This window comes from Cydia splendana, chromosome 18 (assembly GCF_910591565.1).
Source record: "Cydia splendana chromosome 18, ilCydSple1.2, whole genome shotgun sequence".
NCBI classification, from domain to species: Eukaryota; Metazoa; Arthropoda; class Insecta; order Lepidoptera; family Tortricidae; genus Cydia; species Cydia splendana.
The window spans coordinates 4,886,270-4,905,522 of NC_085977.1; the positions used below are offsets into that span (position 1 = coordinate 4,886,270).

At 38.0% G+C, this 19,253-nt stretch overlaps 3 protein-coding genes and 1 long non-coding RNA gene across 4 annotated transcripts in view; 1 reads left to right on the forward strand and 3 right to left on the reverse strand.

The window, feature by feature from the left end:
- Positions 1-19,253, forward strand: part of LOC134799423 (probable glucosamine 6-phosphate N-acetyltransferase) — a 70,475-nt gene that overhangs the window by 44,653 nt on the left and 6,569 nt on the right. The gene's annotated exons all lie outside the window — the stretch shown is intronic.
- LOC134799431 (uncharacterized) overlaps positions 1-19,253 on the reverse strand; it is a 105,052-nt gene that overhangs the window by 34,761 nt on the left and 51,038 nt on the right. The window lies entirely within an intron of this gene.
- On the reverse strand, positions 1,343-13,571 carry LOC134799422 (N-acylneuraminate-9-phosphatase). The gene is made up of 5 exons (XM_063771825.1): positions 13,366-13,571; positions 7,322-7,496; positions 4,127-4,211; positions 2,419-2,641; positions 1,343-1,835 (listed from the first exon to the last, which is right to left on the reverse strand). Exons 1-5 carry the CDS (start codon positions 13,471-13,473, stop codon positions 1,668-1,670), a joined length of 759 nt encoding a protein of 252 aa, XP_063627895.1. The 5' UTR covers positions 13,474-13,571; the 3' UTR covers positions 1,343-1,667.
- On the reverse strand, positions 10,557-13,264 carry LOC134799413 (neurochondrin homolog). The gene has a single exon (XM_063771811.1). It carries the CDS (start codon positions 13,018-13,020, stop codon positions 10,810-10,812), a length of 2,211 nt encoding a protein of 736 aa, XP_063627881.1. The 5' UTR covers positions 13,021-13,264; the 3' UTR covers positions 10,557-10,809.

The following is a 19,253-nucleotide window of genomic DNA, read 5'->3' on the forward strand; positions in this document are numbered from 1 at the left end:
GTACGGAACCCTAAAAAATATGGCGTTGACGTCAGTGCAGTTTCATAGAGTTAATGGTATAAGTACTTTATTTTACATATGTACATAGTACTACTTATAGACATAGTTTCGCAAAAGGGAACTAAACTAACCCACAAACAACTAAATCAGCATTTAAATTTTTCACTAAAATTATTTTTGCGAATTTTGTATCGTTGGATCCCATTTGTAAAATAACATCTCTAGCAGTATCATTTCATCTTTTCCGATACTGGTATGATTTGCTCACGTTTATTAGTTTGAAAAAAGTGTATTGTGCCTTTAACTTCTGTAAATTTCATATATTTAGAAATGAAACAACCACTGTAGTAAAATATCATATTTATTATGTACACATTCACTTTTGCCATCATAAGAGTATTTTGGCCGATCAATTTTAAATAATTTTGATATGATTTCTTCCCACAGCTGCAACTGCTGCAAGTCCAGAATGTAGCATTTAAAGTTTCAAAATCACTTCCAAGTCCAAAATCTTCACATAAAGTAAATGTCCATTTAAGAATAACAATATTACAAAGTCAACCTCGATAAATTCAATCTTCAAATGCATGAAGACAAATGTACTTTTCGTACATAGGGTAACAATAAAAAAGTCTCAAGTTTCATCATGATTCATGATACTGTTTCAAGTTATGTAGGAGCACGTTTTTTACATAAATATACACATGTCCCACATCTATCTTACCAGTCTAGATTACATACGAACTACCGACAAAAATAAACAACACATTTAACAACCCTTGTACTTGAATACTTTTAGAAACGATAGTTTTGTGACCAGAGTCACATAAATCGTCTAGAAAATAACTTATTGAGAACAAAAAACTACTTACCTCCTACTAGGTATCACATGAATAGTGGCGAGCTCCTGCTTACATCAGCCTTAAATACTTTAAAAAATAATACAACGAAATCATGCTAAGCTTATAAGAATGACTATACATTATAATAAAAAATATATCCGATAGCCCTACCAACTCTCTATACAAGTCTTCAAAAAATAAACTATAATGTCACTCTCTATACACAACTCAGATCTCATAAAAGGTCTAGTTACATTTGCAACATATCGTTGGTAACTTGACAAGCTCTGGACATTGAAAAAATAATTTTCATTATAGAAAATATACTTACACTCTAAAGGGGCTGTCCATAAATTACGTCATCGATTTTTGACGATTTTTGACCCCCCCCCCCCCCCTATAATCATCCAAAACTCATGCTTCAAAAGCCCCCATTTCCTCCTACTTCATGCTACCGTCATCCGATGTCCAGACCCCCCCCCCCTAATTTGAAATGACGTAATTTATGAATAGCCCCAAAGCTACTTTTGTACTTAAATCAATCGTGAATGTGTGATCGATTGATCACAATTTTGACCAGAAAGCGGCCGATTGAGATCTCTTCTTGACTACTACTAGTACCTATAGGGCGATTCCGTGCATAATTTTCTTATTAGATAGGATATAAAATAATGTTATAGTCACATGTCAGTAGCCTCACCAGAGTTAATTTAGGAATGGGTGTCGAGGATTTAAATTGGCAGATTCCACTGAAGTTCAGTGAGTCAGTAGTGGTCATATTGACCGCTTAGCAAGTTATAGTCATAAGTATTATAGTCAAGGTCGTCAACAGATTGCGTCAGGCGCGGCGACGCGCCTAAGTTTGGGGGAGTTGGGAAGGACCTCAGGGAGCTCCGTCACCTTGTCAATGGTGAAGTCGGGTAGGTCGGAAGACTCTTCGTCTTTTTGGAGGGGGATCCACACGGTGCCGCCAAGCTCTGCCTCCTTTCCACCCTGAAAATAACGAAAATTCTAGTGTTAAATCTTGATGAGATACTTTTCTTGAGAAAGGTGAAGAATGTTTGAAACTATTATACAGTTTTTATAGCAAAATCGTATTGGTATAAGTAGCAATACTCGTACGCATTTCTTAGTAAATTGTTAATTTTATTATACTTGGCGTGTTTCCATTTCAATGTTGACAACACATGGGTTAGTTTGAGGCTCATAAAATGTACAGGAGATATTTTGAGAGTAGTTTAATCCTGTGTTTTTCTTTTCAATTTTACTTCAATAATGAAAAAGAGTATCATAAATGAAATATTAATATGCATCAAAAATCTAAGTTACAAAAAATGCAAGTTCTCAAAGTACATGTACAGACACGGGAATGTTACGCCATTTAGGGTTCTAGCTAAATTGGACATTCCATAGCGTAAGTATGGAACAACCAATTTTTCTAGGACCATAAATGGCGTAACAATCGCGGAGCGTGATGGTACATAGGTAGCTCTCTCCAAACACAAAATAGATTGGTTGCAGAGCTTGCGAGTTTATAAAGTGCAAGAGTAAGTGCGCCGGGTACTAAATAACTCACCTTAATGTCGGTCTCAAGTTTGTCTCCAACCATGATGCAATGTCTCGGCTCGACGTTGAGCAGCTTGCAGGCCTCCAGGAAGATGTGCTGATCAGGCTTCTCCCACGGCAGGTCCCCGGACACCAGCACGCAGTCGAAGTACTTGCGCAGACCCAGCCGCTGGATCTTCTGCCACTGGGCGCGCGAAGGCCCGTTCGTGATCAGACCCAGTAGGTAATCCTCCCTGTTCATTCATTGTCGCCTACTGTTATTGCGTGCTGTAACTCAGCACACTATACATGCAAATGTCCTTGCACTTGTAAAAGCTCAGTGCAAGAGCATTTTATGAGCTGAAATGACACATGAATTAATGTTCCATGCACAATTTATAGTAGCTATAAATTACACATGAAAATGGCTCGGAACTGCTCTTAATGTCATGTTTTGCATTTTGCCGATAATTTATTGCAAGAATTAGAACATTAGGTACCTATTCATTCACATGGTTAGTAACAGACTAGTTAATAATTGGCTTGGTGCCTTAACATGACAGTAATTATCAAAACAGGTAGCAACTGTGAAGATATTTGTAGCTATAACTTCGTGCGAAGTGGAGTACTTTCACTTTGCATGCTGTTGAAACTTTGAACCAGGGCTATTAATCTAACATCCTTACCGACCAATTCGCGTCGTACAGACCAGTTTTAAGTCCGTTCTATAAAGCGTGTTCAAACAAGCTAGAGCTCAAGTTATACAGGTTTGAAAATATATCCACAGTTGTTATGAAATTGTTGCGGCAATGGTTTTACCTTCATGATGTCTCCCCATATATTTTACAAACACAATTCAATACCTAAGTGTTGCGCTCGCTGCGCCCGAGTTTAGTCACTCGATGAGCAACAACAGAACTGTTGAAAAACAAGTCATTAATTAGCGATGTGATCAAAGTCGGCCCAACACGCTTGGGAGGACATCCACACTTTCAAAAACATACTTTACTGAGTAGACAATAAAGACGATGTCTTCCCAAAACTTTGGTGCTGACTTTATCATGAAAGTTTTCAAAATATATACTCAGTGCTCTGATATCCATAGTATTATGTGGCATGCTGCACTGGAATCAAACCTGGCATGCTAGACGGTCTCTGAAAATGATGGTTAAATGAATGTCGAATTGTTGATGTAGGCATCTTAGATGCTTACATTGTTACACCACATAACACCATGCAGAATTCTGTCAGAGAACCCACGTATTCCTGATGAAAGTCACTGAAAAACTTAAATTTTGATCTTACCCTTTTAATGCAAGTCATTATAACCAAATGCGTAATTACCGAGGTATAATTGTATATGACGGAACGCAGATATCGTGCGAATATAAAAGCTTTCAGCTGCATTCGGACTAAAATTCTATTTCAGAACACCAACATCAGGATATCGTAGGTTTAATACAGTGTGTAGGTACATTAGGCAATTTCCATGTTTAAAGTTGAACAACAATGCGTAGTTTAAGTGGCCAAACAGGACCATTATCGTTATCGCATATTTGACAACAAAACAAAGAATTGCCTCATTATATCACAAGTTACGTAATGAATTGGATGAAGAGCTATTATATCATGGAGAAATGATTTATCAATGAACTCGATAAGGGTTCAACAAACCTTATGTCACATTGAGTATTTCTGCATAATATAAATAAATAAACGGACCGTGGAAGAAAACGTACCTCAAAGTCTCTAATAGATGGATAACGTCAGGTGTTAGAGACAAATATTGAAATCTTAGTTTTAGCCATTCTTCAGATATATTTTCTGAAACAAAAGGAAAGCTTGAACGAAATGATTAAACATCGAAAAAGCGAAGTGAGTTGGGTGGAACGCGCAATACGGTCGCCTTGGGTTAAAAATAGTGGCGTGGAAAATCACTAGGTTGCTGGAAAACGCCACTGGAACTTATGCAACAGTTCGTAATTGGGAAAACTAAGACATATGTTAGCAAGTACCTACGTATGAAAACGGTACCCATAAAAGATCAACCTTTCTTTTACGTTAACATCACGAATACTGCCTAGTTTTGCTGACAATTAAATCACTACACCTTATTAAAGAAAGTCCCCCGGCGCGTCTGTCTGTTTGTGTGTTTGTTCGCGATAAACGCAGAAACTACTGAACGGATTTTCATGCGCTTTCACCTATCAATAGAGTGATTCTTGAGGAATCTTTAGGTGTATAATTTGTTAACCCGTGCGAAGCCGGGGCTGGTCGCTAGTAAAAAAATAATGCATATCAAAGTCGCATTTGCTTTGCCCGATTTTTTTAGCGTTGATCATGATTTGATTTTAGAACAGATTCCTATATTAGATTATAACCCTCCTTTAGCTCGAGACAGTAGATGATTATACTCTGTATCTTTGGGTATTTAAATAAAAGTAAACAAAATCTACCCTCAAATTCCTCCTTAAGCCAGTTGAGGGTAGATGAAAACATTACATGATCAAATAATGGTAGGTTAAAGTCAGGTCGTTCAGTGACTGATTCAGGCGGTTTTGTATTTGGTCGGTTAACCAATAAATGTTATCTACCCAAAATCTACAAAATTGTTTGTTTACTTTTATTTAAATACCTAGATACAGACTATAGTATAGATATGAGAAATTCCGCTACCTATCCAAACCAAACAGGAAGTTTTTTATTTACCTATTTTTCACTATGAAAAATACAGGATGTGTTTTCGCCGAATGATATCCTACCTACCTGCTTCTTTATGCCGTATCTCATCAAACTATCAACGGTATCGTGATAAATAAACCTATTACACGTAGGTACATGTGGCTAAACGAATATTGATTTAAATTGCTTGCTAACACAACACGGTCAAGTGCGAGGCCTTTACCTGCTGCGTATCAATGTCACACCTATAATGAATGGAGAATGACGATGTATTTGTTGTAAACTAAATTGAATATTTAGGTAAACGTGGCCGCGATATCTACTTTGTAGATTTGTATCTTACATTATAAGGTAAGTGCCTGCATGTAACTTGGTGAACCATACAGAAATTTGGATACTAATTTGTTATTTTTGTTTCTAATTTGCTGATAGTCACGTAGTTTTCAGCAAATCAGGATCTAAGGACACGTGTAAATGGGAGCATTTAATACGTAGGAGGTACTTATCCAAAATGAAATGATAACATCCCAGACATAACTCTAAGCTTCAGTGATTTCCGTTGGCTGCGCAGTTAAAAATAAAACTCCTATTGTGAAATACACTAAATAATTTAAAAAGATGTTTCCACTCTATTTCCATCTCCGCATCTATCTCCTTCATTCACACTTGCGCGTGAGCATCATTTTGTTTACAATATCTAAGATAATAATATCGCGTGGGGCGCAATACATGCGTCTGACGAAATTGACGTAAATGATGACACAGAGATAAATAAAACTATTCTGATGGCCTTATACCCACTCCAATAATTTCCTTAGTATCAAGCCCAAACATTTTTATGTACAAAATAATAAATCGTCACTACTTTGAAATAAAACTGTATCTTCTTCTGTCAATCAAAAGAAAAATGTGGTAACTAATGTATGGGATGCATACTGACTATACAGAGCTACGAGATCTTTTCCAAGTAGTGACGAAATATGAAATGTTTATGTATTACCATGTTGTTATTGTTCTGAGGCTAGGCTTACGCCTACTTATTTGGGGAACACTAAATTGTTCTGACGACACAAAGACCTGGCTAGGAGCCATATTGTACAGTCACCTGTAATATCTTACGCGAAAACGCGAGCATAAATATTTTTAAACGACTTTATTTGCAGTGACAGAATAGCTTGTCAAACTTTTGCGTGCTTTATCGTTTGACAAATTATTGTAAGTAACTGTACCGTAAGTAAATGTTTACTGTAGTTTATGAGGACATTGAGATAATGAGTTGAAAGGAAAGGTACCTAAATAGTGGTTTATCCGTGATTGTTATTGCGCCGCAGTGCAAAGGTAGTTGGAAGGTCACGTTCAAAGTCGAGTCTATAGAAGGATAAGATAGACGTTCAAGTGCTCGTCACGGTCTCAGAGCATGACATCTTTAGAGTTAACTAATCGTCAACAGGTGAAAGCAGGGTGTTATCTATTGGACATTAGCATGTCGAGCTCTAGGGCACTCTAGGATGTTTACCTTACTAGAATAATTACGAAGCCGTATACCTAAACATACCGTTAAAATATGAAATTCCCATCAACTGTAACGTGTAGAACAGATGTACGAGTATCTAAATACAAAGTAGCTACCAAGCTCTGAGAGGTAATCGATATGTTGTGTATTTCTGTCTGCAGCGCAGTGGCCGTAAATTTCCTTTTCGCTGGACACACCCCTTCCATATCTCGCAATGTAAGGCATTAAACACAAGGATATTTGTGTCACGATAAGAAGTCGGTGGCATTTGCACTTGGGTCTACATCAACAAGGTTGAATGCTCAGTAAATACAAAGCGAACGGATAAGCTGTTTGTCTTGTTTCAGAGTCTAGAGAAACGGCCTGCCTGGATATTGGTCCAAATAGCCGCATTGAATGATATCAAGGTTATAATCGATAACGATGGTTGAGGTGGGGTTCTGATCGGACTTAGCCTGTCACTTAGAATAGTAGGACTGATCTGGAAGTGGGCGAAGTGACATCAGGAAATATACTTTTTGTTAGTGTTACGTTAACGAATGGTTGAAGAGTTGAAGAATTTTTACTGGCGATCTACCAGCAGTTTCTACATAGGGTCGCTGGCCACTCGTATATCACGATTGAATAGTCGCAAGGGCGCACGCGGATAGCCCTCAGGAACCTGGTCGTGCTCTGCAAGCAGGCCTTACAGGAAATACTGGATTTAAAACATTTATCTAGAGCTTCCAAGTATACTCACTGGCGATGTGTCTATAGTTCTTCGGCAAGCAGTTTCTCCATAGATGTGCTGGCCACTCGTCTATCGCGAATGAGTCGTCATCAGGGCGCGCGCGGAAGGCCCTCAGAAACTTGGTGGCGCTCTCAGAGGCAGCTTCGCGCGGCAGCCCGTACTGTTGTTCCAGGACCTCTACAAGCTATAGAGATGAAGGTTATATGATCATCCTTTATTAAAAGGCTAGAATATCTCAGGGCTTATTGTGGAACGGTTTGCAGAGGAGTGAGACCGAAGATGGTTCATGTGTTTACTAGGAGATTGGAAAAGCAGATAATTCTTTGCAAAGAAGGGGTGGAAATTTCTGGCAATAAACTTTGCTCATTAGCACTTGCGGAAAGGTGAAGTATAAAAAAATAAAGGAAAGGGAGCCTCGTTCAATTTAATGTATTATGACAATAAATACCTATAGGTCGCTTGTCATATCAGCAGACACTCGGCAGACAAATACCTCGTCCAAACAGTTGTGCAACGTCTACATCACGTGATTTACGTGCAGCTTGGAGCTTATTCATTGCGTGCACATTGCAATAACGTGAACGTATAATACTATCAGTCAATTTATCTTTACTGCCGAGTGCTGAATCAGTTAAGCCTTCCACAATCGCTATTTCATAACTGAAGACTTCTATAAACGCAGCAACAAATGGCATGCGATTTAAGATACGCGATCGATTTTGGCCGGCTAAGTACAGGGCCGTCTTAAACTATGCTGGGGCCCTTGGGCACATAAGAATTTGGGGCCCTTGTGGAAAGTAAAGAAAGCGAATTAAACTAACATTTTTCTACTATGATGTCCTATTTATGGGTAGTCAAATATACTGTCTGCCCTTCGGGGCCCCCTGTGGATGGGGGTCTGGGCGCGGGCCCCGTGTGCCCTTATGGTATGGTAAAGACGGTACCTACTGGCTAAGTAGGAGCAACGATTTCAATCCATCGATCAAATGCCGCAAAGTATCGCAAACCGCATGCGATTATGTGACGCATAGTCTAATAAAACATGGTCTTCCATTCCCAGAGTGACACGGGCCTACGTCACAACAACATGGCCGCTATATATAGCGCTATCGCATATTATCATATAGCGCTGTCGCATGATGACGTAGGCCCGTGTCAGTTAGGTGACCTAGAAAAGACGGGAATGGAGTACCAGGCGGAGTATATTATTATACCATGATGTGATGTTAATATCGTTATGCCGGCTACACACGTTAACTATAAATCGTAGCGATTAAGCTGTGCAGTCCGATTTGCGCAGTTTTATCTACCGTGTGTATGACAAATCGTTGTCGATTATCGTAACGATTTGTCATACACACGGTAGATAACTGCGCAAATCGGACTGCATAGATTAATCGCTACGATTTATAGTTACGTGTGTAGCCGGGGTTAGGCTAGTAGCATGGTATAATAATATAATGGCTAGTAGTTAGTATCGTTCATTTCTTTATTGCCCGTTTTGTACAAATGATAAAACAATGCGTCAGCTACCTCAGCGACCAACGTAGTCTACGCCCTCAATGATGAAAGTCAAAAACATTACCTAGACGTAAATAAGCGAGTCACTTTTATTCTGGCGATATTAATCATCATGTCTCGTCTTGAAACGCAAAGTTGTTTGTAATGATTCTATTTTAATAGCCCAACTCAACTCTTAAATTAAAAAAAAACTGGCAATGTTCGGTAGTCAAATATGTGTTGCATAAGTACCTACTTACCTAAATGTTACATTTACACAGAGACAGAGAGAGACAGTGCAAGTGTTATTATAAACGTCAAACGTTCTATGAAATGATGACGTATAAATAACATTTGCACTGCGTGCTATCAAAATCGCTGCAGACTTTTCTTGATCTAACTCTAGTACCTTTGTCTCTAGAACAAATTCAAGTTTAAAGAGAACATTAATCTAATAGGTTAATTTAATTAATTATAAACAAAGTCTAAAGTATCACGTTCGTTCTACTCGCTGTTTGTCACGTGTAGAGTCCGTCTTAGTTAACTCTGCACCGGCTTAAACAGAAAATTAGGGAGTGCCTCTTCATAAAAATTTGACATTGTCACACTTTGCCATTGCAAATGCCATGCAGAGAGCATGGTCCGATTCTATGCTCTGTATCTTTAGGTACTTAAATAAAAGTAAACAAAATCTACCCAAATGGCTCCTTAAGCCAGTTGAGGGTAGATGAAAACATTACATGATTAAAGAATGTAGGTTAAAGTCAGGTCGTTCATTGACAGATCCAGGCGGTTTTGCATTTGCTTGGTTAACCAATAAATGTTAAAACTACCCGAAAATTTACAAATTGTTTGTTTACTTTTATTTAAGTACCTAAAGATACAGAGTATACCTGGTCTTTCATTTCATTTCAAGAGCTCATTCTCAAAAGGCACGGCGGTACATAAAGATCATACGGAAGCAAGACTGAAAATAGCATCTCCATTATTCCTATACTGAAAGTTGGTCTAAGGGGATCCAGTATATCTGGTCTTTAGCCACCCATAGGTGTTACGGATTTCGGAGATCACACCTTAACTGGTTGATGTGAAAGGGACGGGAATAGCCCGGGTCAACGCTCGTGCGAGACGTTCACTCACCTGCTTGGCACAGCATCCAAGCCGAAATTGATACTTCTATACTCCTCTAATTACTGTCATTGTCACTTTCGTTACGCTCGTAAGGTTATTCCCGGTCTGCGTCACAATGAGCGAACCTTTACCTATGAGTCGTATGTGGTTAAGATTGTGAAAAACCTATTCAGCGTCAACTGTAGCCGTACCACAAGTTCACGCTTGGCGTTTATGTTAGCGACTGCGTCCATCTTGCTTGTACTGATGTTTGAGTGTGATAGAGAGAGGACTACGTATTTTTCCTTTGGCTGCGTTGGTTCCTAATCCGATAAAAACTACCTACCTAGGTATCAGTTCCACGAATCAAGTGGATAAAGAACTATGCTGCAAAGTTCAGAAGATTATTGTGGACCATAATGATGATGGCCACTACTATTATTTTTTGATTTTATGAACAACAATAAAGTACGTAGGCAAGGAAATCAGGTAATTGTCACAATGAGTAAGAATCACCCCATTGTTATTTTTTTTGTATACGCAGAACTTTAGCTCACAACAATTTTATTGACATTTTCTTGCTATGTTGAGTCATTATCATGGAAACTAAATTGTAAAAAAAAGAAACGAATACTTTTACATCCAGAATTTATTGTATAATTGCTTGTTTTTTATGTTTTAACAGTTTCTCAAAGAGCCTAAGTGCAGCACAGCTGCTGATTTTACATTAACTAGCGAAAATATAAAACACATTTTATATAGTTTTATGTATTAAGGAAGATGGAAAGATAGAGAAGACTGGCGTTAAATTCACAAGTTTCACAACTCAAAATTAAGTACCATTAGTATAAAAATGTATGACAAATTATCATAAATATTCTATCTACTTAGTCTCCAAACAATTTCTTGCCTAAGTCCATTAATCGGTGGTTTCTGCACATTTTCAGTGCTCCGCCTTTCTTAAGGACTGGGATAGCACCTTCATTTGAGTCTACTAGTCTGCAAAGGAAGTCCTCAAATGCAGATTTGACATTGGGGGGAAGTGTACCAACTTTTACCTTGGCAAGCATTTCAGCAATGCCCTCAGCCCAGCCACTCTCAATGGCAAACTCTGAGATCCATGGTACAATAGTTAGGACTCCACTCATGGTTTGCATGCCAAGGAACCATAGATCAGCAATTTCACTCCAGTTTTCTTTGTAACTCATGGACACAACAAGAGCAGTGGGATCATTAGACTCATCAACATTGTATGCGTCCCAGAGAAAACGAATTGTAGACTGAATGTAACTGCAAATTGAGAAGTCATTCTTCTTTACCTTACTAGCTAGCTGTTTCAATAAAAGAAGGCCTAGGACAGCTAGATGACCATGCAAAACCAGGTTTTCAGGAATTTGTTTCAGCTCTGGTAAGTTGTTGAAGATAAACTTCAGTAAAGTGTTGAACAGTACACTGTTATCTACAATTTTAGGTGCTAGTACTGTAAGGTTCATGAATATGTTGCACAGGCTGACCATGGCTGCTCGGGAGTCCTTCATGTCTTCTAATACTTTAGGGTCTATAGCAGCCTCAGGTTGAGTTTTGACTTTCAAGCGTTCTGACTTTGGTACGGGAGGTTTCTTGTAGTGAACTATTGACCAATGGAAGCTTACAGCCTCATACAGGATATCTTCCTGTTTCAAGTTGAACAGGATATCTCTGGCTTTGTCTTCTACAACCAAATGACAGAGAGCTGGTAACATTAAACGGAGTAAATCAACTTGACCCATTAGTGTTGTGTCCATGTCCATTGCTTCTCCTTCTGATTGGTTCTTCTCAGCTAGTTTCCTTGATCGGTAAGCATGGAAAGAGTCATTGGCAAGTTGGAACATGAATGGGAGTAGTGCATATATTTGCTCACGCATAGCTGTGGTTTCCTGTGCAATCCAGGCAAATAGTACTCTGACCATGGCACAAACATACACCTTTTCAGCATCAGGTAACTTGTCCCTGTTCTTGTCATTGGATACTTTACCCAATTGTGAGACAACAGCATTAAAGGCTCCCTTTAGGCTTGTGTAGACGGACTGTTTCTCTTTCTGTTCCAAGTCCAGCTGATCTGTAGCCATGTAATTGATGGATAGTTCCAGTACAATGAAGCAAGCAGTGATTAAATCAGCATTGGCAAAGGCTTGCTTAAAACTTCTGTCATCTAGTTGCATTCTGACTTCAATAGCGCACAACTGAAGCAACAAAAGGAAGAACTTCTTAGGATTCTCTTCATCGTTGAAAGTCCACTCGATTCCAAGTAAATCTACAATGTTAGCTGCTAGTTTCAAAGCGGGATCTCTCTGGTTTTTGCCAATCTTGCTAGTCAAGATATCATGCAGAGCTTTGTAAATGCTCATTGGCCAAGTTTCCTCTGCAGATCCAGGTATAACAGTGCTTTTGTTGCAACTGTATAACAATGCACTCAATATAGTAGCCAACTCAAACTTCCTTTCCGATTGATCTGTGGCAAAATCTAATGCTATTTTGTTGACTAAAGCGTGGAACGGTTTAGGGTCATTGCCCCAGGCAGCAGGGCCATATCTGCTTACCAATTTCACAAGAATGTTAAGGGCTTCATCTGTTTGGAAACTTTGATGTGAATAGATTTCAGACATCTTAGTTATGGCACCCACTTCGATCAGAGCTTTCTGGCCCGCTTCCTGCTCAGCGATGCACTGTAGACATGTGTATGCTTCGCTGATGATGATGAGGTTGTCGTCATAGTCTGAATCGTCAGACGTCTGCACTATGTCCAGGAATACCGGTATGTTAGCCAGCATTTCCGGATGTGTGGCAAGCTCCGGCTCATTGCAGAAGCATGTAAGAACCGAGAGTGCCACTGACTTATACACTGAGGGCGGGCAGTCATCTTCTAAGGTGCATGTCAGCAGTTTCTTCAGGAATGCGAACCCGATAGCTTCAAACAGCGCCTTCTTCGCGTTCGCCTTGCAGTCTTTCGCCTTCACTAGTTTAGTCACCATGAAAAGTGCGGCGAACTTTTCTGTGTCTGTTTTCGCGGACTTCAGAATGAGAACGCATTTCTGAATTGACTCCGATATATCACCCATTGTCACAAAACACTTTTTGGCGAGCACGTCGTGATTCGCGCTCCACTGAAATCCACTGAGAGCCAACAGGCGGCACACGTTGAATCGACCAAACGATCTACATCACGGTTATATTTAGCTCGAGTTCTCTTCCAAACTATCTAAATCTGGCTGCAGAGCCCGCGTTCTCCAACCAAGAATATCCTATTTATAAACATACACACTGGAACGCGAGAACACGCGGTGCAATAGACAAGACAAGAAACTACGTAACACAAAAAATATACGCGATGACAGCGCGCGCACTGGCAGTGGGTCACAGATGACCGTGACAATGTCAAATTATAAAATCGAAATTTTACATACCTTATTGCAAGCTCTGCTATCACACTTCCTCGTCTGAATTAAAGTGTTATCTAGGTCGAAAAATATCGCCGAAACATCACTATTTTCATTGTAAGATTCACCAGCCATGATATATCTTAGGAAAAAGAAAACAGTAAAATAGAGATCCTGTGTAGTTTAGTTCGCTCTCACTCGCGCACGGCACAGCAAGTAATGTAATGGAATAGAAGGAAAAATTACATATTTGTTGAACAATCTGTAGAAGACTACGCCATCTAGTAGTATTTTGCGCGATAACCACCTTAGCTGTCCGAACCAAAAAAACTGGTTAGAACCATGACTGTGTATAACATACGGTCTTAGTGTAAAAATAAACCGCTAGATGGCGGTTTTATAAATAATGGATATCACAACACTAGGAGGCCAAAACATAATTTTCGCGGGTTCAAATTTTTATATTATTTAACATAGTCGGTCAAACAAATGAAATAAGTGTCCAATAACCGCTACACCATTGTCATGACCCATCATTGACTCATTCTACGTTGAGATACCTGATAGGCAGGACGTTAGATTTTGTTTTTATCGTGTTCTAGCTCGTAGTTCCGCTATCCTCGCTCGGAAATGACACATTATTTTTGGTTTTTGCCTCCAATATGAGCAAGTTACGTAAACCCAGAGACGTATGAAAGTAATATGAGAGAGGATGAGTTACGACCGTAAGGGACACGTCATTCTCTGTACAGTGAAATTCTTTTATCAACATTGTTTCGCGGTAATACGGCCTTGGACGGAGGGTTGATTTTTTATTTACGACTTTATTATAAGGAAGCGGGAAATGTTACCAATGTTTGCTGCTAAGGGAATAGGATGTGGTAATAGAAAAACAGTTTGGTTTATGGAACGTTAAGTTTTCAGGAGTAGGGGCGAGGGGGGTATGACGGGGTACTTAAGATTTCAAGTCCAATAAAACTGAAAATGCAACTATTTTTAAGGTTTTGTTATTTTTATTTGTATCTTTGGTTATTAGTCTTTCATACTCAACACTTAGTAGGAACTCTAGTTCGTTAATTAAATTAAAAAAAAATTAAAAATGGCAAAAGGTCCCTTCCCTCCATCTTGCCCCCTAGGTAGGGTAAGATGGGGTACCCCTATGGGACAAGATGGAGTTATAGGAATGATTCATATAAACAGTATCATTAGGGCCTAAACAAAACTTTAATTGATGGCTATTAGAATCGTCGTCTAATAAGTTCTCACAAACTGTTTTCACTTTTATTTCTTAGTCGTCTGCGGGATAGAAAATATGTTTGTAGCTAACATGTACCCCATGTTCCCTTCTATAACACCATCCACTGCTTTTTTCATGGCCTCTGCTGACCATTCTCCTCTATTTGACTTTCTTTTTATGCGTTTTCACCATTCTACGATAGTAGAAATAAATACATTCAAATCTGCAATTTCATCACTTTATAACTACGGAGGGGCAATGTACTCCATCTTGCCCCCCTGCGCCTGATGAAATTTGATTTTTTTTTGTTAAAAAAACCATTACGTATTTGAAATCAAACAAGTCCTTAGCTGCTGGCGTGATTGCTGGTCCATAGGAATAAATCAACACTGTATTTGTGCTGATGATATGAAGGAAACAAACACAAACCAAATAAAACATTATAATGACAAGGAATATGACAAAAACCGTTTTTTTGCAAATAAATAATTAACGACACCTTTTGTCTAGCCGGTCACCGTGTGAACTGATTACCATGATGGCGACGCATCGTCATGCACTAACGGGATTCTGGTTGGTCAGTCGTATCGCCAAATAAACCCTCTACCCCGTCTTACCCGCCACTCCGTCTCACCCCGCTCTCCCCTACCTATAGTAATGCTTAGCCTAAGAGTGCTAAACCGTAGAAATAATTTCAAATAAATGAAATTTTGGTAAGAGAAATTTCGTTGCCTATAGGAAACTGAAATAATTTTCCGTGATTTTCACACCAACAATCCTGATGAAAATGTCCTGACACTTACAAGAGTAGAAATTAAAAAGTGGCGATACTGTGTATAGTGTCGTCCCGTTTTCTTAAATTTGAAAGGGACGACACTACAGTATTGCCACTTTTTAATTTCTACTCTTTTTTGTCAAGACTATACTTTTATTTTACTATAAGGTGTAGAGTAAAGCAAGTGTCCTTGGATGTCTGTATCGATTGGTTTTGATTTGCGCGCCATCTCTGTATTTATTCAAGAGTTAAGATCCATAGCGCTATTGCGACTATTGTTGAACAGTCGCGCGGCTCAATGAACAGATGGCGCTTATACAGGTAAGATAATATAAATAAATGTGAAATAAAATAAAATGTTTCTGTTCCACATCGACTGCTGATCTAACAACTAGAGTCAGACCAAGATAAGTCTGCATCGATTGTTATAGCATACGCAGTGCAAGTGTTATTTTAAATGTCAAACTTTTATGAAATAAATTATGACGTATAAAATAACACTTGCTCTTCATGCTATCGAAATCGTTGCAGACTTCCCTAGGTCAACTCTATACATGGTATAAAAAATCTATGGGCCCTGGAAGTACCTTTTAAATCTTTATAATATACTTGGTCAAGCAGATCTTGTCAGTAGAAAAAGGCGGCAAATTTGAAAAATGTAGGCGCGAAGGGATATCGTCCCATAGAAAATTTGAATTTCGCGCCTTTTTTTACTGACAAGATTTGCTTGACCGTCTATACTTAGCTTATTTTACGTAAAGGAAACATTTTATGATTTAATTTTGCTGTAGGTATTAGTAAAACTGTATTCAGTTTTTTTTTATGTTAAAAAGGTACTAATTGTACCTAAATTGAGCTATCTCAACATTTCAAGGTAGATTCCCTTCGGAGCCCATATTTTTTTCGGCTCTGTAGGTATAAGCGACCGATGAGAATAATACTATTCCCATTTGTCCCCTATATCAGGCATGGTCAGTGGCGGATTTGCCCTAAAGCCCGGGCCTAGGGTGGCCAGATATTAGAGACGGCAGTTTATAATAATATGATAGGTGCTGAGAAAGGGGCGGCTAGTATAGTCACGCTCCGTGATTGTTGATCCATTTAGGGATCTAGCTAAATTGGACATGTACGTATTGAATAAGCAATTTAGTTATAGTAGGAGATCCCACATATGGTCGACCTTCACCAATCTGTCTGACGGATGAAACTATGAAAATATGAAAGAAAATCTGTTCCAGAACATAAATAAATAGGGTTGCCTAAAGAAATATGGTCAAGGCAATTTTTAATAAATTTTTGAAAAAAAAATTTTTTCGGCAAATTTCACCGATTTGTCTGACGAACGAAATAAGTTTCAATGGAAAGTATACAACTTGTACAACATAAATCATCTAGGTTGCCTATCTTTTTCCGGTCACTATTATGTGGTTGCCGTGTTTAAAGAGGTGATTTTATATCGATAATTGCACTCATCTGTCTGATGCTTGAATTATACATCAAAATGATGGTAATTTTATTGCAAATACAATGGTATAGTAACAGCACCAGTCATGGGACATTTAAGAGGAAATTTGGAGTATTTATGATATTTCCCTTGTACATGTAAATGGTCTTCCGCTTAGAGTGTTAAAAGATGAAAGTCCTATCCGCCTTTCATGTTTTAGGCGTGTTGTATCAAAGATACTGCAATGAGTTTCCACATAATTAACAAATTAAAACTATGCTTTTTTTCTCAAGTCATGGACACCAAAGCTCCAGTAATGGGCCCCCGGTAATGGACGTGGATCCAGTAATGGGCCCCCTATAATGGACATTGCTCTATCAGTATAAAATTTTGAAATGGGGAATAAGTTATGGCAAAAAAATAAATTTTTGGTATAAGCTTTTATCGCTGAATGTATTTTTCTTTCCACAGCCAATTATTATTGTATTAGATTCATCGAGACAATTGTAATATACCCAAACACAATTAGTTAGGGTTTATTGCGATAAAGTTCCCATGTCCACCTCTTGTCTCCATCGTCAGATCAAGTCCATGTTATCATAATATTGCATTATCATCCGATTTGCATACTAATTACGTACTTACACAAAATTTCAACTGAATCGGAAATCGATAAGTAGCTCAATTCAGCTACCAAGATTTGACCCACACTAACTAACAAGGCAAGTTAAATAAAAGTTTGGAAAAACGATATTAATTTATCCTAAGTCCGAGAATACCCCCTGGTTGACATATTTCGTAACTACATTTTACTTCTGTATTGTTTAAAACATGAAATTATGGCATGGCAAGCATCATTATGTCAATTGTCCCATCATAGGAGGTATGCAGTTTTACAGCTCCTATAATGGGATTGGGCCAAATACCACTATTTTTTTTACATCTGTGGAGTCACAACATAGTGTGTTGTATACCTTATCTCATGGTAAATGCAATTAACAAAACACATTCTAGTTTTCATCAAGTATTCATTAATTAAAATTTAATAAATTAACTCACCTCTCTTAGCGAAGTTGTTAAGAATTTTTAGTGATATTTTTTTTCAGTGGCACGACAACTTTTGGGTTGACGCACATTTCTTAAAAAATAACCGAATTTAATAAAAATTCAAATATAATCAGAGGGGCTACCGCGAAAACCGAAATTCGCAAATTGCGGGGATCTTACTCTTTTACTCCAATGAAGGCGTAATTAGAGTGACAGAGAAAAATGCCCGCAATTGACGATTTTCGGTATTGGCGGTAGCCTTACTGCTCTAGGACTCTTATTTATGATAAAAATATATCCAGTGTTTATAAACTACTTTTATATACTTATTTTAGAGGAATTGTGTTTTTTTGTCCCATTACTGGTTCCGTGTCCATTATAGGGTATACTACTATATAGGGTTGCTTGCGAAAATCCGGTCACAAATAAATAAGGGTTGCCAGGCTTTTAATTAAAATAAGAAGGGAAGACTTTTAGCGATAACTCATAAACGGCTTAGCTGACCAAGTTTGTTTTAATTTTATTTGATTGAGTTTTAAGCACTATTTTCATGATTTTTTCCATATTTTTTGGACAGATGGTTCAAAAGTTAGAAGGAAAAACCTTTTTTTTTTCATTCTAAACGATTATTTTCGAAATGATTCACTTTATCAAGAAACGTTGTTTAAAGACCCCTATTTATTTTGAAAGGCCTATCCAACGACACCCCACACTATGAGGTTGAAACGGTAAAAAATTTGTCACACACATTTTGTTTCTTTCAAAGCGATTATTTCCGAAAATATTCACTTTATCAAAAAATGTTCTACTAAAACCCGTATTCATTTTGAAAGACCTTTCTAAGAATATCCCACACTATAGGGTTACCACGAAAAAAAAATCCTCACGTACATTTTATTTCTTTCGAGGCGATTATTTCCTAAAATATTCACTTTATCAAAAAATGTTTCCTAAAAAACCGTATTTATTTCAAAAGAACTATCCAACGACATGTCACATTACAGGGTTGAAGCGAAAAAAATGGTCACATACATTTTTTTCTTTTTTTTCGATTGATACCTACGTTGTAAGATGTCATTTGATATGAATTTTAAAATAAATAGACATTTTTTGATAAAGTGAATATTTTAGGAAATAATCGCCTCGAAAGAAACAAAATAATGTTAGGATTTTTTTTTTCGTATCAACCCTATGGTGTGGGATGTTGTTGGAAAGGTATTTCAAAATTAATAGGGGTCTCAAAAGATCATTTTTTGATAAAGTGAATATTTTCGGATATAATCGCTTTGAAAGAAACAAAATGTGTGTGACAATTTTTTTATTGATTCAACCTCACAGTGTGGGATGTCGTTGGATAGGCCTTTCAAAATAAATAGGGGTCTTTAAACAACATTTCTTGATAAAGTGAATCA